The 18,796-nt window shown below is 48.1% G+C and overlaps 1 protein-coding gene across 3 annotated transcripts in view; it reads right to left on the reverse strand.

Moving 5' to 3' along the window:
• Positions 1–1,113: 1,113 nt before the first annotated feature.
• The window catches only part of cdc42se2 (CDC42 small effector 2), a 144,547-nt gene continuing 126,864 nt past the window's right edge, over positions 1,114–18,796 (reverse strand). The window contains exons 3-4 of one of the 3 annotated variants that reach the window (XM_084326357.1): positions 5,785–5,895; positions 1,114–1,233 (exon numbers count right to left, since the gene is read on the reverse strand). In XM_084326357.1, coding sequence (XP_084182483.1) covers positions 1,132–1,233; positions 5,785–5,895 — 213 coding nt within the window. In that variant the 3' untranslated portion in view covers positions 1,114–1,131. Of the gene's footprint in view, positions 1,234–5,784; positions 5,899–18,796 lie in introns of all 3 variants that reach the window. The other 2 variants (XM_084326358.1, XM_084326356.1) reach the window with 2 other exon arrangements.

Below are 18,796 nucleotides of genomic sequence, written 5' to 3' on the forward strand. Positions count from 1 at the left end.
AAATATGAAAGAAAAACAATGATATGCGTGACAGATTCTTAAGATCATGGATGACTCCTCATTCAAACAGATAGGGGTCGAGGTCATGTTGTTAGTGGACCCACTTCTCTTCAGACAGACTTTTGAGATTATCCACCTTTTCAACAATTGTATGAATTCCTTGAATCTGTGGAAAGAAACTAGAAACCTAAACGAATAACATATTATTGCATCTCTCTCTCTTCCCTTGTGTTTAACTCTATTGCTACCTGACACTAGGGCTGCACGATTTTAGGAAATAATCTAATTGCGATTTTTCGGACAGATATTGCGATTGCGATTAAATTTGCGATTATAATTAAAAAAAAATAAGCAGCCCCACAGAGGTTTATTGTAAAATGCGGCTTGCAGCTGGCCTACGCGGTGGGTCTTTTTGGGACACCGAGCCTGAAAATGTTTCTTTTTACCTGGGAATCGATACCGGTACCCAACGGTACCTTTTTTTCTGTACTTTACTCTCCCTCTCTGAAGTCTAAACTTCACAACACACAATCTAAAACCCCTTACCTCCCTCTCCCAAACCGATCTTGTATCTCAATGGGACTTCCTGGTTAAACAAAAAATAACAATTTTAAGGTAAAAAAAGAAGAAATTGCGATTTTTTTTGTTGCAATTTCATAATTGCATCATTCCAAATCGCGATTTCGATTTAAAATCGATTAATCGTGCAGCCCTACCTGACACCTAAAAACACTTTTACAAACTGGCCAGTACATTACACATAGGCATACATAATATTTCAGACTGCCACATCCATACAGACCAGGCAAAGCTCATTTTCCATAACATGCCCCCTTTTAAAAAGACAACAGTTAAGATACAGTATGATGTTTATCAAATGATTTCACTTAATGAAATTAAGAACAGTTGTTCGATTCCATTTTTGTTATTTCCCCTCTGCGTGTTTACAACATGGTAATGTACAAGTAAAATAGGACCGATGTCAATCACAGGACAGATGTCAATCCTAGGACCGATGTCAATCCTAGGACCAATGTCAATCACAGGACAGATGTCAATCATAGGACAGATGTCAATCACAGGACAGATGTCAATCACAGGACAGCCTTCTCACCGTGCCGCGCCTCCACGTTATCCTGCTTTAGTGTCCACCAGCTGCAGTTGGACGTTGCCTGGCATGGCGTCGCCCCCGTACCCCCCCTTCGACTGCATCTGGTTCTGAATGGAGTTCACCTGACAGGTGGGGGGGGGGGCAGGGGTACGACAGGTGAGTTAGGGCTGGGCGATATGATGGCCAACATGTCATACCACAATATCTTTCTTCGTTTTGATGATTACAGTATAATGTCCCTGGTGGTTGCATTAGTATCTATACATAGTTATATTACCCCCCCCCCCCCCCCCCCACATTTCACTGTATGCCCTGGTATGTATGTGACAAATAAAGCTCTTGAATTACAGTATAATATCCCTGATGGTTTCATTATGATCTATACATAGTTATATTACAGTATAATATCCCTGATGGTTGCATTATTATCTATATATAGTTATACTACAGAGCATTAAAAAAGACACATAATTAAACTTTCATGCAGATATAATGAAGCACATAAACCAGTTGGGTCATACCGGTAGATCAGCTGCTATGCATAATTGATAGGTCATCATTAGAACATGGCTGACAGAGCCCAATAGAGACTCAGAAGAGGTCAATAGTGTCTATTAACCCTTTATCTGCCAGGGATTATTCTGATCTTATACCATCCTCTGCCAGCTCTATTTGTCTATGGAGATGTTCCCCTTCTTTGCAGGGCTATAACTTTTTAAATTGTATATAAGTCCGTGGCCGACGTTAAATGATTCATGTAGTATGGGCGATATATATATCAGAGCAGATTATACGGTTAATAATAATCAAACACGCTGAAACTCACCGCGGCTTCCTCTGACCGTTGGGTGATCAGCGTGGAGCAGAAAGTTCGCTATTATGGGATGTTGATATATGCGATCCATTTCCAGGTTGTATAATACTATATGCGTCCAAATCATGTTGTTTATCGAGTTATTTGCAACCGATCGATGTCCAGTGTATCAAGATGGAGTCCCGCTAACGATAGCGAGTGCCCGGACGAAATATGGGCGAGCACCACTTCCGGCGCGTCACTTCCGGTTTTGGCGATTCGCCGATCGGCCACCAGATGGCGGTCTTGAACCGTTGGAGAGTTGAGAGGAGATCTACAGGAGATCTCAAGTCTCCGTGGGTGAAATATGATTGCCATGACAGATTTTTGAAATATTGATCTCAAAGACGCTGTACGACGTCATTGGCAGATTACGCATGGCGGAGAATGACGTGTTAAGTCGTCCTTGGCGATTAAAGGGTTAAGAAGTGATAATAATAATAATAAATTTATTTTATATAGCGCCTTACATTAGGAATCTCAAAGCGCTTTACATACATGGCATTATAGGATACAGACAAACACAGTACAGGGACAAACACAGTACATGAACTTTCACAATGACGACATAGTGGGGATAATACAGAGAGAGGGAGACAACTTAGAGACAAGACAGAGAAACATTTTAAATAAATAATAATACTAAAGTATAGGTCTGTACAGATGTGAAAAAGTAAGTGATGCAGGGGTTGGGGGGTCAGGAGTGTGGGTATGCAAGTTTGAACAGGTGGGTTTTGAGGTGGGACTTAAATGTTTCTACAGATGGGGCTTCTTTGATGTGTAATGGGAGTTGATTCCAGAGTCGGGGAGCAGCGGAGGAGAATGATTTGTTTTCTGTGGATTTAAGGCGGTAGTGTGGTGTGCTCAGAAGTTGTAGATGTAATTAGGTGCTAGGGAGTGGAGGGCTTTGTAAGTGAGGAGACAGATCTTAAAGTCAATCCTATACTTGACAGGGAGCCAGTGAAGTGAGGAGAGGACAGGTGTGACGTGGGAGAATTTGGGGCAGCGGGTGATGATGCGGGCTGAGGTGTTCTGAATTAGTTGAAGTTTATGGAGGGATTTAGATGTTGAGCCAATGAGTAATGCATTACAGTAATCTAGACGGGAGAAAATGAGGGCATGAACCAGCTTTTCAGTGTCGGAGGGGGATAGTAGTGGTCTAATGCGTGAAATGTTCCTGAGGTGAAAGTAGCATGTCTTGGTGATGTTGTTGATGTGTGGTTCGAATGTTAGTTTGGGGTCAAAAAGAACACCCAAGTTTTTCACTGTGGGCCAAACGGAAGTGGGGAAGTGGGGCCGGTAGTGCTTGGTGTCCCCCCTATTCTGTCCGCCACTCGCTATCGCTCCCGGGGCTCCATCTCGACACACTGGATAATCGATCGGTTGCCATAACTCAATAAACAACGTTATTTGGATGTATATAGTATTATACAACCCGGAAATGGTTCATCTAGATCAGGGGTGCCCAACCTTTTTTGAACCAAGATCTACTTTTTTATTTACCCCCTAGCCCGAGAGCTACCAGCCAAAATTGTATATTGTAAGCCGTTATTTGAGGCTTTATAAAAGCAGCATAATGAACACAAATCTGTCAGTGCCAAGTCCGACCTCATCTTAAATAACAAACAGCATTGCTTGTTGTAGTTAACAAGGAGAGGAAGAGTTGATTTAGCAATTTTTTTTTTTTTTTTTATAATGGAATTTTATTAATCAAGATCTACTTGAAATCAGCCCGCGATCTACCTGTCGATCACGATCGACTGGTTGGGCACCACTGATCTAGATCAACATCCCATAATAGCAAACTTTTTGCTCCACGCTGATCACCCAACGATAAGAGGAAGCTGCGGTGAGTTTCAGCGTTTTTGATTATTATTATCCATACAAACTGCTATGATCAATATATCACCCATACTACATGATTCATTTAACGTCGGTCATTGCATTATAAACGACCCCCCCCCCCCCCCCCCCCCCCTCCGGTCACCAGCAGATGATGAGTCATGACGTTTAGGACCTTGTACAATTGTACAAATTATTTATCTGACGTCAATCGCTAGCAAACTGCATTTGATGATGTAATATATGCATAAATGGCTATAACTCACGTTCTATGAATTACTGCAGAAAACGATAAAAACATATTTATACTCTGGACGGTATTTTAGTATGAATGTGTGAATGAAAAAGTAAAACGTTCCTACACCCTGAACAATAGCTAATCGATGTTGAATGGGCCATAGTAATGTCAATTTAGCAATACAATTTAAAAAGTTATAGCCCTGCAAAGAAGGTGAACATCTCCATAGACAAATAGAGCTGGCAGAGGATGGTATAAGAAGGGTACAATGCCTGGCGAAGAATGGGTTAAGAAGTGATGGTAGTTAGGGCTGAGCCCAAACGTTCGAACGTATGGACCTTCGTTCGTTACGTTGGCGTTCGAATTCTAAATCAACATTCAAATTGTTAATTTTAAATATATATATATATATATATATATATATATATATATTTGTATGTGTCTATTCATTCTGTTTAAACGAATGGGGTTTTTCTTCACAGTTGCAGATAAAGATTAGGCTACACTAATATTATAGTATTATACTATTATAGTATATGACTCGTCATACAATTTTAAATAAAACATTCATCATAAATGATGTAGCCTATCTGCATCCGCTTGGCGCTCCATCAAGACGTCACCATCACTTCCGTACCAACCGTGCCCTGATTGGATTATTTATGTTGACGAAACTGATGAGTTATATTCATTAAAGAAAGTTGATTTAATAAAAAAATAATAATAATTTAATCAGATGAATCACTTTATTCAAATTGAGGATTTAGTTTGAGGATATTCTATAATTTTGTTAAAAATTTGTTTTATTGATTTTAGATTTTTTTTAAAGTAAAAACGAAGGTTCGAACATCTGTTCAAAAAACCCTGACGAAGTTCGAAGCCCAAAAACAGGCTTCGGGGACAGCTCTAACGGTAGTGTCGGGAAGCTCATTCAGTCTATGTGAAGGTAGTGTGGAAATGACAGTTGTGAATATTTGCTATCATCAAAGCCTGGCTCTCCTGGCTCTTCTCCGCTTCACAAATGACGAACCGTTCGTCAACTGTTCTCACGCTACGTGAGGTCACTTCCTGTTGGTCTTATGTGAGGTCACTTCATGTTGGTCTTACGTGAGGTCACTTCCTGTTGGTCTTACGTTGGTCTTTGGTTTTTAAGAAAATGGTTTGTAAAGCTATTTTTGAAAACTACAAAGGTGAATAATACTGTTTTTTGCTATTTTCTTTTAGAATACTGTTTGAGTCTTAATGTTGTTAAGAATATAGGACAGGCATGTATAAGTACCTTTTCAGTCACTGTAAAATCAAATATTGTTAAATGATTGTGCATATTGTATTGTGTGAGATAGGGGTGTAACGATGCATCGATTTATAATCGAAATTAATCGAAATAAAAAAGTTAAAAAAATGTTTTTAATAGTTTTTATTCATGCTGAGTGAATCAGTTCCCCCAGCCACATTTGTGTATTAATTTTTTTTTGGGGAATTAACAGAATCGAATCGTGGTCAAATGAAGAGATTTCATGATGCATTGAATCGTTGCCTGAAGAATCGTTACACCCCTAGTGTGAGACGATGACTGAATAAACGACTACTACTACTACTAGGTCACTTCCTGTCGGTCTAACGTGAGGTCACTTCCTGTGGGTCTAACGTGAGGTCACTTCCTGTGGGTCTAACGTGAGGTCACTTCCTGTGGGTCTAACGTGAGGTCACTTCCTGTGGGTCTAACGTGAGGTCACTTACTGTCGGTCTTACCGAGCTCATGCCGCTGAAGAGGTCCCCCGAGCCCACGTGAGCCGTGTGGACAAAGTTGGTCGGCTCTCCGATCATACTCCTGTCGATACGCCTCCGCCGCTTCTGCAGGAGAGGAGGGGGAGAGATCCATACATATATTAACGATACACTTTTTAAACATATCCTGGATATCGTGACGTTTCTCACAATCCCTCATGTCAGTTTCTAAGCCGCCGCCGCTGAGATGAGACGAGTTACTTTGGCGCAGCAGCGCTTTACTCTCTCGTCTCTCCCTCACAGAAAATTCACACACACAAAATTCCCACACACACACACACACACACACACACACACACACACACACACACACACACACACACACACACACACACACACACACACACACACACACACACACACACACACACACACACACACACACACACACACACACACACACACACACACACACACACACACACACACACACACACACACACACACACACACACACACAGGCGGTGCCACAGGTTTGTTTGGAGGAAACAGGGAACAGGGATACGAGCGGATCAGAGAGGAGGGGGAGAGATCAGAGAGGAGGGGGAGAGATCAGAGAGGAGGGGGAGAGATCAGAGAGAGATCAGAGAGGAGGGAGATAGATCAGAGAGGAGGGGGAGAGATCAGAGAGGAGGGGGAGAGATCAGAGAGAGATCAGAGAGGAGGGAGAGAGATCAGAGAGGAGGGGGAGAGATCAGAGAGGAGGGGGAGAGATCAGAGAGGAGGGAGAGAGAGGAGGGGGAGAGATCAGAGAGGAGGGAGAGAGATCAGAGAGGAGGGGGAGAGATCAGAGAGAGATCAGAGAGGAGGGAGAGAGATCAGAGAGGAGGGGGAGAGATCAGAGAGGAGGGGGAGAGATCAGAGAGGAGGGAGAGAGAGGAGGGGGAGAGATCAGAGAGGAGGGAGAGAGAGGAGGGGGAGAGATCAGAGAGGAGGGGGAGAGAGGAGGGGGAGCGATCAGAGAGGAGGGGGAGAGAGGAGGGGGAGAGATCAGAGAGGAGGGAGAGAGAGGAGGGGGAGAGATCAGAGAGGAGGGGGAGAGATCAGAGAGGAGGGGGAGAGATCAGAGAGGAGGGGGAGAGATCAGAGAGGAGGGAGAGAGGTCAGAGAGGAGGGGGAGAGATCAGAGAGGAGGGGGAGAGATCAGAGAGAGATCAGAGAGGAGGGGGAGAGATCAGATAGGAGGGAGAGAGGTCAGAGAGGAGGGGGAGAGATCAGAGAGGAGGGGGAGAGATCAGATAGGAGGGAGAGAGGTCAGAGAGGAGGGGGAGAGATCAGAGAGGAGGGGGAGAGATCAGAGAGGAGGGGGAGAGATCAGAGAGAGATCAGAGAGGAGGGGGAGAGATCAGAGAGGAGGGGGAGAGATCAGAGAGAGATCAGAGAGGAGGGGGAGCGATCAGAGAGATCAGAGAGGAGGGGGAGAGATCAGAGAGAGATCAGAGAGGGGGAGAGATCAGAGAGGAGGGGGAGAGATCAGAGAGAGATCAGAGAGGAGGGGGAGAGATCAGAGAGGAGGGGGAGAGATCAGAGAGGAGGGGGAGAGATCAGAGAGGAGGGTGAGCGATCAGACAGCATGCTCCACACAGCGCTCAGCCTCCTCGGTCATCAGTTTGTGAGTGAGAGCAGGTTACTTCATGGACGGGAGGTTCTAGAGAAACACGCACGCAGACTCAGAGATTAGAGAGAAGGAGCTTCCACCATTACAGTGGATGCAGCGGATGCGCTGTACAGGAATGCTCTGGGGCCCTCTCTCTCGGATGTATTTAACGTGAAACACATTTCCCACCTTCCGACAGTCCAAATGAATGCAACCTTTTGCGAGGGAGAAGACAAAACACACTGTCCGGTCTCCTGGTTCATGATGCGTGTGGAGTTATATATATATTATAGCCCCGTTTACACACCCCGCTCCCCAGCAGTGAGGACAGAGCAGGAGGCTCTGGGTCAGGCAAGCGCTACCGGAGTCTCATGGCCGGTACAGAGAGACTCAGAAGGAGCTTCTATCCCCAGGCAAGCACTACCGGAGTCTCATGGCCGGTACAGAGAGACTCAGAAGGAGCTTCTATCCCCAGGCAAGCGCTACCGGAGTCTCAAGGCCGGTACAGAGAGACTCAGAAGGAGCTTCTATCCCCAGGCAAGTGCTACCGGAGTCTCATGGCCGGTACAGAGAGACTCAGAAGGAGCTTCTATCCCCAGGCAAGCGCTACCGGAGTCTCATGGCCAGCACAGAGAGTCTCAGAAGGAGCTTCTATCCCCAGGCAAGCGCTACCGGAGTCTCATGGCCGGTACAGAGAGACTCAGAAGGAGCTTCTATCCCCAGACAAGCGCTACCGGAGTCTCATGGCCAGTACAGAGAGACTCAAAAGGAGCTTCTATCCCCAGGCAAGCGCTACCGGAGTCTCATGGCCGGCACAGAGAGTCTCAGAAGGAGCTTCTATCCCCAGGCAAGCGTTACCAGAGTCTCATGGCCGGTACAGAGAGTCTCAGAAGGAGCTTCTATCCCCAGGCAAGCGCTACCAGAGTCTCATGGCCGGCACAGAGAGTCTCAGAAGGAGCTTCTATCCCCAGGCAAGCGCTACCAGAGTCTCATGGCCGGCACAGAGAGTCTCAGAAGGAGCTTCTATCCCCAGGCAAGCGCTACCAGAGTCTCATGGCCGGTACAGAGAGACTCAGAAGGAGCTTCTATCCCCAGGCCATCAGGATGCTCAACGACAATGACACTATGTAACAACAACCCATCATCTACACTCACTGCACACACATCCACATGTACACACTCACTTTAAACAAACACTCACCTTGCCACTCACTTTAACACACTTTATATTTATCTATTATTAAAGAGATTTGCACCACATTCATACCTCATTTGCACCCTACCCCAAGTTTTTGTACCTCTGCCTTCTACCTCACTGTTACTCATTTGACTCTGTATTGTATATTGTATATATGTATATTGACTTTACCTACTTTGTACTTACTTTCTACTGTATGTACTGTAGCACACTCTCAGGGGCTCATACAGAAACAAGCATTTCATTATAAAGTATTCTGTATTTTGTTCTGACAAATAATAAAAAATAAACTTGAAACAAACTTGAAACTTGACTCGTGGCGAGACGACACAAGCTGTTAGAACCCAGCGGTGTGCAGCCATCAATCATCGGGGGCCATTTTCCACTATTCAGCCGGAAAACATGCCGGCAATTTACTGTATAGCCACAAACTCTTGTTGCCATGACAACTTGCTGATAACAGCGGCAGTGACGGTGAGGTATTTTTCTGAGAAACGGAACCATCTGAGCAAGTCTGTGTGTCCTGGTGCTAACGTCTCACTCTCTCTCTCACTCCTACTCCCCTTTCTCTCCTATTCCTCTCTCTCTCCTACTCTATCTCTCTCACACACTCCTCTCTCTCCTACTCCCCTCTCTCCCCTACTCTCTCTCTCACACACTCCTCTCTCTCTTACTCCCCTCTCTATCACTCTTACTCCTCACTCCTACTCCCCTTTCTCTCCTATTCCCCTCTCTCTCTTACTCCCCTCTCTCTCCTACTCTCTCTCTCACACACTCCTCTCTCTCTTACTCCCCTCTCTATCACTCTTACTCCTCACTCCTACTCCCCTTTCTCTCCTATTCCCCTCTCTCTCTTACTCCCCTCTCTCTCCTACTCTCTCTCTCACACACTCCTCTCTCTTACTCCCCTCTCTATCACTCTTACTCCTCACTCCTACTCCCCTTTCTCTCCTATTCCCCTCTCTCTCTTACTCCCCTCTCTCTCCTACTCTCTCTCTCACACACACTCCTCTCTCTCTTACTCCCCTCTCTATCACTCTTACTCCTCACTCCTACTCCCCTTTCTCTCCTATTCCCCTCTCTCTCTTACTCCCCTCTCTCTCCTACTCTCTCTCTCACACACTCCTCTCTCTCTTACTCCCCTCTATCACTCTTACTCCTCACTCCTACCTCTCACACTCCTCTCTCTCTCTCTCTCTCTCTTACTCCCCTCTCTCTCTCTCTTACTCCCCTCTCTATCACTCTTACTCCTCACTTCTACCTCTCATACTCCTCTCTCACTCTCTCCCACACATGGACCATTACGTTCTCCTGTCTGTCTTTTAACCCTCTGGCAGCCAAATCCCTTTTCATCCGGGTATATACACACACACACACACACACACACACACGCACGCACGCACGCACGCACGCACGCACGCAAGATCAGGCTAAAAAATATATATACAGGTATATATATATATTTTTTTACGTGCTGTGATTCATGTGCGCACATGAATCACAGCACGTAAAAAAAATATATATATATACCTGTATATATATTTTTTGCAACTTTGCGTCGCTGTTTGGTGTTAGGTGTTGCTCTGAGTTTTAGCCTGATCTTGGCTATCACCAGGTGGTGGTCACTGCCAACATCCGCCCCCCCGGTGGACTTTGACATCCAGGAGAGATCGTTGCCATTTCTTGTTGACAATGACATGGTCAATCTGGTTGACCGTATGCCCATCTGGGGATCTCCAGCTTAGTTTGTGGATGTCTCTGTGGGGGAAGATGGTTCCACCTATTGTGCATCTGTTGTTAATGCAGAAGTCAACAAGCCTCTCTCCATTGTCATTGATAGTTCCGCAGCCATGCCGCCCCATTGCATCTTCTCTCCTGATGTTATCATTTCCAACTTTGGCATTCAAATCTCCCATAATCAGTAGCATGTCATGTTGTGGGACCTTGGAGACTGCACATTGCAGTTGCTCGTAGCAGTCGTCCTTAGTCTCCTCCTCTGCCTCGTTTGTAGGGGCGTAACACTGTAAGATGGTCATTTTACAGTATCGGGAGTCAAATCTTGCTCTGAGCAGTCTATCACTGATGGGTTCCCACTCCGTGAGAGATTTGGATGTCTCCTTACTTGTGATAAGGGCTACACCGCTGGAGTGTGCATCATCTTTTCCAGAGAAAAGGATAGTTGAGCCCTCTTTTGTCACCTTGCGGCCTGAACCAGTCCATCTACACTCACGCACACCAAGGATGTCCAACTTATAGTTCTTATTTGTGTTCTTATGCACGATACAAAAGCGGGCTGAAAAATAATTTATTCGTGCCGCGCTCAGCGCCTAACGCCACACACACACACACACGTTGTGAACGCTGTGAAAAAAAACTCTGATTAACCCAAAACTGATACAGTCCTTACCTCAGATCAGATGTTCTGCAAAAAGATTAATCCAATTCCTGATCGCCATTCCAAATATCGATTGCGTTTATTGATCCAACATTATACTCCGAAACACATAATCCGTGCTGCTTCCAGTCCCCTCAATGAATGCAATAGTATCAGGTAGGGATGTCCCGATCACGTTTTTTTGCTCCCGATCCGATCCCGATCATGTGATTTTGAGTATCTACCGATACTGATCTTTTCCGATCCGATCAAAAAAGAATTATTCAACAAACATAACCATGTTCACTTAAACTCATACTGAGGCCTTAGTTTTGGTTTTAAATTGCATATCATCATTCATTTATTTATTGTCACACAGAGCAGAAGAATTTTGCCAAAACAAACCAATAGTATCCAGCTGCAGAACGGCAGAGCAGCCACACTCTCAGACCCAAACGCATTTCCTTTGATTTAATTATACATCAAATGATTTATGTCAAGGATTGCAATGCCTCGCTTGAATGAAGTAAACTTTTCACCTGGATAACGTCAACATGTAATGTGAGAAATTGGGATTAAAAAAAAAATTATAATAATTTTTATTTGGGTCTGATAGTTTGGCTGGTCTGCCGTTCTTCAGCTGGATACTATTGGTTTTGTTGTGAAGGATCAGATTAAACCGAATATGTATATTTATTTATATATATATATTTAATTGTATTTGTATATCGTTTGATATCCCCTGTATATTCCTTGTACAATATGCATTGAATATCCCCGTTTCTACTAAACAGCCCATAATAGTTTCATTCTACCATTGGACGAGAACCTGGCGCCAGGTTGCCATACCCCTAGGTCCAAGTTCAATCGTGCCGCCTAACATGTCGAGGCAACCCCCGGTTCCGCGCAGTAATATGTCGGGCGAAATACGAATGGTACTATTTGTTCATAGCGCATATATATATGGCGCTCGTAAAGTAGAACTTTCTTTTAGTCCAGTTCTTTACCCTCCAACAGAGTGACAGACGCAAAAGCCTCCCCACGACGCACGTGCGGTGTAGTAAGGCCTACATGGCCCAGAATAGGCATTGAGATATCGTGTAGATTAATAGTTGAATGGTCATAGTTTGGCACCATACCGTCGAGTTGGACGTATTCTATTAAGCTAATAATAGTCTATTTATGTATGGTGCATCGTTCGGTTAGAGTTCTACAGTTATCAGTACCCCCATCGTTCCTGACGTTATCTGGACGCTTAACCAGGCTGGTCAGACCCCTAGTGGTGATTGCATCCGAGGAGCTCCGGGCCAAGAGCGACTGGACCTGTATATTGGATTACTCTACCCAGACGACGGCGAGCCTTCCACGGCTTGGATTATGCTTTGTGTGCTTTGATTATTCCATGGATAAAGGCCAACACTGCAGAGTGTTGGAATTACCCCCCGGAGAGGACTCCAGGTGAGACGGCACTCTACACGTGAGGTCGCCTCACGTCTCTCCGTTGTGGACCGGCAGATACCGTTCCACAGAGGGTCCAGCTGTATTCGTCTGCGGCCCGAGGTTCTGTGGGCACCGTGTCCAAGACTTTGGATTCTCCCAAGACACCGTCGGCCAGATGGGATACCGCCAGCGGCTTCTCTAACCCCCCCCTCCTACTGTCTTACAACCAGCGGGACCCCCCCCCCCCCTTAGTGTATCCAGCTATAATCATTTAAGTACCATCGCGATCGTTTCCTAAATATTCCAGGTTGTATACTTACTCCCTGCGCAACCAGAGATTGGACATTCAATGTTGATTTACCTACGAATACTCATTTGCCATAAAAGTGCATATTCCATATTTCAAATCATAAATGTAATTAAGTGATCGTTGTATACACCCTTTGCTGTATTAAACTTTCGATTTGGTACATTTGTGTTGGTTCGTTTCATCAGGTGGGAAAGTGTTCATCATACTTATATCTTGTACTGGGTGGCCAGAAGTTAAAGTACATGAGGTAGTGGTATTAAATATCATATCTAACAATACAGTCAGGGAATTGTACCCCTCAGTTACAATTGGTCCTTCGAGCCGGAGGGTAACTAGTGTAATATTAATATAGTGTTATTAATATCGAAATGGCCTATGATGAACACTCCACGAAACGATCCTCCTAACCTAGAACGCCCGCGGCGCAGACGACAGACACCTCAGTACTTAGAGGCTTACACTGTCAGTCAACTACCTAGCCTTCGACAAACGGTAAACGTGGTAAAAGTAGAAAGTAAAATTATGTCTGACCTTAACGACCAGGTTTCCCCGACCACAGAGGCCCTAGTAGGTCCTAATGTAACTGACCAAGCCCACGGTGGGGACCAGGAGGGAATTGACATGCCTTTACCCCCCGCCACTACTAAAGAAGTAGTCCCCGACAAGCCCCGGGAGGAAGACAACCCTACAGAGAGAGAACTCTGCACGGAGGAAGAGGAGGAGAGCGCCGAGGAACTAGAGCTCCAGGACTCCCCAACGAGTACCCCCAGGAGCGGCTCACGCAGGAGCGGCTCACCTCCACTACCGCCTTCCCCCAACGAAGCGGAGAGGACACTACAACAGGCGTTCCTCGTCAGCCTGACAGCCTCCGCCGAGCGCGATCGGCTCCAAGCACAGATGCTTGGCGAGCGCGAACACCTCCAAGCGCAGCAACGGAGCGAAGAACAGCGCACACGTCTGGAGATGAGACGCTTCCAGATGGAAGAGAATATGGCAAGAGACCGGGCCGACGCCCAGCGCGCCGCTGCCGGTGCCCAAAGAGAAACAGAGCGCGCCGCCGCCGACGCCCAGCGCGCCGCTGCCGGTGCCCAAAGAGAAGCAGAGCGCGCCGCCGCCGACGCCCAGCGCGCCGCTGCCGATGCCCAAAGAGACGCAGAGCGCGACAGGATACAAGCCGAGCGCGACAAGCAACAAGCGCAGCTAATGGAGCAGCTGATCAAAAGGACAACTCCCTCTCCCTCCGCCAGGGGCTCAAGGAACTCGTCGAGACAACAGTCAAGAGCAGCGTCACCGCAACGAGCAAGCGACCCTGAACTTGACCAACAGACCGAGTCTAGACCCCCCGCAGACCCCCTTCCCATACCGGTCCAAGCGAGACCCAGCTACAAGGAAGGAGCGGCCTACACTGCGGAGAAGCTAAATAAACGATTACAGGATCTGGAAGATTTGATAGAAGAAGAGGGAGAAGAGGAGAACCAAGCCCGACGACAGCACAGTACTCCACCGGACCAGGAGGTCCCATACAGTACAGGCTATACCCCCGCGGCGCTGCGCTACAGACCCCCGACTCTATTCACGGGTGAGCACGACGCACGACCAGCCCCGAGGAACAGTACCTGGACCAGCGGGCCATGGTACCCTGCCAGTACCAGCCCACAGCGAGGCGCAAGAGGGGACTCGCCCAGGAGGTCTCTCCCCCAACGCTCGCCGATGTATCAGCCATCCACGGCGTCATACAACGCCACGCCGTCATTCCCAGACTTCGCCTATGAGAGTCGAGCACAGTACACGGAGCTCCGGATGTGCTTAGAGACAATGATGGTGGATGTCGCTGATGAACGCCACAAGTATGCAATACTACTGAAGCACCTGAAAGTACCGCGAGCGCACAATATAGCGCTAGCCTATGCTACCTCCTCGACCCCATACACAGCGGCCCTTGCAGCGCTGGATCAGAGATATGGACGTATATGGGATTACGTAATCCAGGAGATAAGGCATATTGACCGCCTACCCCCAGCCACAGACAATCGCTCACTAGACGACCTGTCAATCAAAGTGCAGTCCCTGGTGGGGATGCTGGGAGCTCAACGGGAGAAGGGCATGCATGAGCTATACGCCAACTCTAACGTTGAGAGGATTTTGGAGAAGCTGCCACCCGCAAGACAGGAGCGCTTTAGGCGGCAGAGGGACTACCGAGATCCCGACGGCCCCGAGCCATCCCTCCTTGATCTGGCCGACTTCCTGGCGAGAGAGGTCAGCAGCTTACGACTGGACACCTTCGGGCGGAGCACGCCAAGCTCCAGAGAGGGACCCAGGAGAATAAGTGATGGAAGAAGATCGGTGACTGTCATGCACCAATCAGAGTCAGTACCGAGCAGTAAGAGTCACAGCACCCCCTCGAGAAAGGAGAAGTGGAAGATAGCGTGTCCCTACTGTGAGAAAGAACACTGGCTGTCACAATGTGACTCATTCACAAAGATGAATGCAGAAGAAGTGAGCCAATGGATAAAGTCCAACCGGCGCTGTTATCGATGTGCGCGGCCCCACATGGCAGCCGAATGCCGCCTAAAGAAAAGGTGCAGCCGGTGCGATGGAGCCCATCTAGATATACTACACGATAGTAACGGAAGACGGCCTATACCTGCACCACGGAGCGGCACCAAGGCAAGTGTCATGTACATTGACCCCGCCAGCAGCAACGGAGCTCAAGTGCTCTTAAAGGTAGTCCGTGTGACATTGAGCTACCAGGATAAAGTCATGGACACTTACGCCGTCCTTGATGACGGGTCAGAGAAGACCCTTCTGCTCGCCTCCGCTGCGACTCAGCTGGGACTGCGGGGGAGCAAGAACGAAATGACGATTCGGACAATAAGAAGAGATTTAAAGACGATAAAGGGCGAGAATGTCTCCTTCACTATCGCAGCCAACGGGCAGCCAAGATCACAAATGCTTTCACCAGCCAAGAAATAGGACTATCGCAGTACACCTACCCTGTCACCAAGTTGATGGATAAATATGTGCACCTGCGTCAATTACCTATCCCGCTCATAGACGGCGCTACCCCGACCCTGTTGATAGGCTCCGACCATGCAGAACTCATAGTCCCGATTGACCGGGTCCATACAGGCCCCCGAGGCTGTCCTGCAGCAGTCGAGACCCGCCTAGGATGGACATTACAAGGCCCCCTCGCTAAGTCTCTCAACCGAACAGCAGCCACTAGCTGCTTCCACTCCAGAACGACAGAAGGAGACACCACACTCCTGCAGCCTGTCGAGAAGAAAATAGACTGGCGACGCCGTGCGCTGCTCCGCGCCTCTCTGATCAAAGACGGCTTTGATCTCCGGCAGCAGGCCAGCAGCGACCCCCCAGTATTGTTTGCACTACAGAAACACGTCACAGAGGACCCAGCAGCAGATGAAGAGGTCCAACACAGTGTGAAGAACAGTTTCTACGTGGACAACTGTTTACAAAGCGTCTCAACTCAAGAAGAAGCCGAGGCTCTCCTAATCAAGTTACGCGCCTCCCTAATCAAAGGAGGCTTTGATCTCAGGCAGTGGGCCAGCAGTGACCCGCACGTATTGCGCAGCCTCTCCTCCGCAGACAAGGCTGCCAGCAGCGAGACCTGGATGGCGACAATCCCAGGAGAAGCCCAAGAAATGACACTAGGATTAGTCTGGCGCTTCAAAACAGACTCGCTCCACTATAGACACAAACCCTTGGCTCCAGAGCAAGGAAGGTCGGCGGCGATACCGACCACCAGACGGAGTGTGTACAGAACACTCGCCAGACAATATGACCCGTTGGGATGTATTCTACCTTACACCACCAGGGCAAAGATGATTGTACGAGCACTATGGGACAAGGACCAGGGCTGGGACGACCCAATACCCGCACAATTTGCCTCAACATGGAGAGAGTGGGAGACGGAACTCCGCTCGCTCCCAGGTGTCAATATACGCCGCAGCTACTTCCCATCCACAGTGAGGCCAGAGACATGCGAGATTGAGCTACACGTCTTCAGCGACGCCTCCGAAGTAGCCTACGGATCGGTTGCCTATTTGCGTGCCCAAGATATGGGAGGAGAGATACACACTGCTTTCATACTGGCCCGCTCAAGAATAGCCCCACGTAAGCAACAATCTATCCCACGTCTAGAGCTCTGCGCAGCCCTCGCAGGAGCGCATCTAGCCACGTTAATCCAACGTGAACTCACCATTCCGGTGCATAGAACAATCTTGTGGTCAGATTCCACGACAGTACTCACATGGATTAAGTCTGATTCATGCAGATACAAAGTCTTCGTGGGAGTCAGAGTCACAGAGATTCAAGAATTAACAGAAGAAGCAAGCTGGAGGTATGTGGATACCAAACACAACCCAGCTGACGTCATCACCCGGGGAATGTCCCTGGATGACCTAACCCGTCGCAACATCTACAGTGACGGACCAGCATTCCTCCAGCTCCCGGAAGGAGATTGGCCTACGCCCACCCCGAGGGAAGCAAGTAACGAGGAGGCTGAGAACAAGAAGCCTATGTTCTGTGGACTGAGCACTGTCGCCTCCACAGACCCCAACATAGATGACTGCATTACCCTAGAGAGTGCGCAACAAAGAACATTCCTGCGGCACCACCCAGAGATTCAGTCCACCACTGACATGTCAGCAGCTGACTACGAAGAAGCAGAACTTCTTCTACTACAACGAGCCCAGAGAGACTCGTTCCCCGATGAGCTAGACTGTCTACAGGGAGGAAACCCTGTCCCATCAGACAGCAGACTGATTCACCTGGCACCAGAGAGTGACGCACATAATCTCATCAGAGTGGGTGGTCGCCTGCGGAGAGCCCCCGATCTACCAGATGACATTAAGCACCCGATCGTCTTGAACAGCCGACACAAGGTCACAGAGCTGATCATAAAGAAATACGACGAGGATGTACACCACGCAGGAGCAGAGAGAGTCTTCGCGGAGATCAGACGTCGTTATTGGATATTGCAAGGGAGAGAAGCAGTACGGCGCTTCCAGCGAACCTGTCTAGACTGCCGTAAGTGGCGCGCGCAGCCCAGCATACCACGGATGGCTGACCTACCCCCCTGTCGCCTCCGAATCGGCGACAAGCCATTCCACTCCACAGGCATGGACTGTTTTGGCCCGTTGTATATAAAGAGAGGAAGAGGCACCGAGAAGCGGTGGGGTATTGTATTCAAATGCATGACCACCAGAGCGATACATATCGAGCTCCTTCCGACCATGAGCACAGACTCATTCCTTATGGCCTTCTGGAGATTCACATCACGGAAAGGAAAACCGTCTACATTGTTGTCTGATCACGGGACCAACTTCAAAGGCGAAGAAAGAGAGCTGAGAGAGAGCTTCCAAGCTATGGGCCCAGAACTTAAGACCCACCTCGCTCCAGCCCAGATTGACTTCCAGTTTAATCCCCCGACTTCGGTGGAACCTGGGAACGAGAAGTACGTTCTATAAAGACAGCCCTGTATGCCGTACTCGGAGCCCAGACTGTGGCAGAGGAAGTCCTAATGACAGTCCTCACGGAGATCGAGGGAGTATTGAACTCAAAGCCCCTCGGTTACGTCTCCAGTGATGTAGCAGATGTCGACCCAGTCACCCCCAACACACTCCTAATGGGGCGGCTGGACCCCGCGCTACCCCAGACAATGTACAGGCCCGAAGAAGCGAACGGCCGAAGAATGTGGAGGTACAGCCAAGTACTAGCTGACAAGTTTTGGAGCAGCTTCCTACTTCACTACCTACCGTCTCTACAGACCCGCCAGAAGTGGGTAAAGGAGAGAGACAATTTGACAGAAGGAACAGTCGTCATGATTATTGACCAGTCACTACCCAGAGCTATGTGGCCGGCTGGCCGCGTAAGCAAAGTGATCACCGGTGCCGATGGCAAGGTCCGAGCAGCTGAAGTACTCGTCCAAGGGCGCACCTACACACGTCCCGTGGCGAGGCTCATAGAACTGCCCCGACTCCCAGATACTATCGATGATGACCATGACCCTATGACTTTGTGAGTTGA

The sequence above is a fragment of the Notolepis coatsorum genome, assembly GCF_963971535.1.
Source record: "Notolepis coatsorum genome assembly, chromosome: 12".
Taxonomy (NCBI): domain Eukaryota; kingdom Metazoa; phylum Chordata; class Actinopteri; order Aulopiformes; family Paralepididae; genus Notolepis; species Notolepis coatsorum.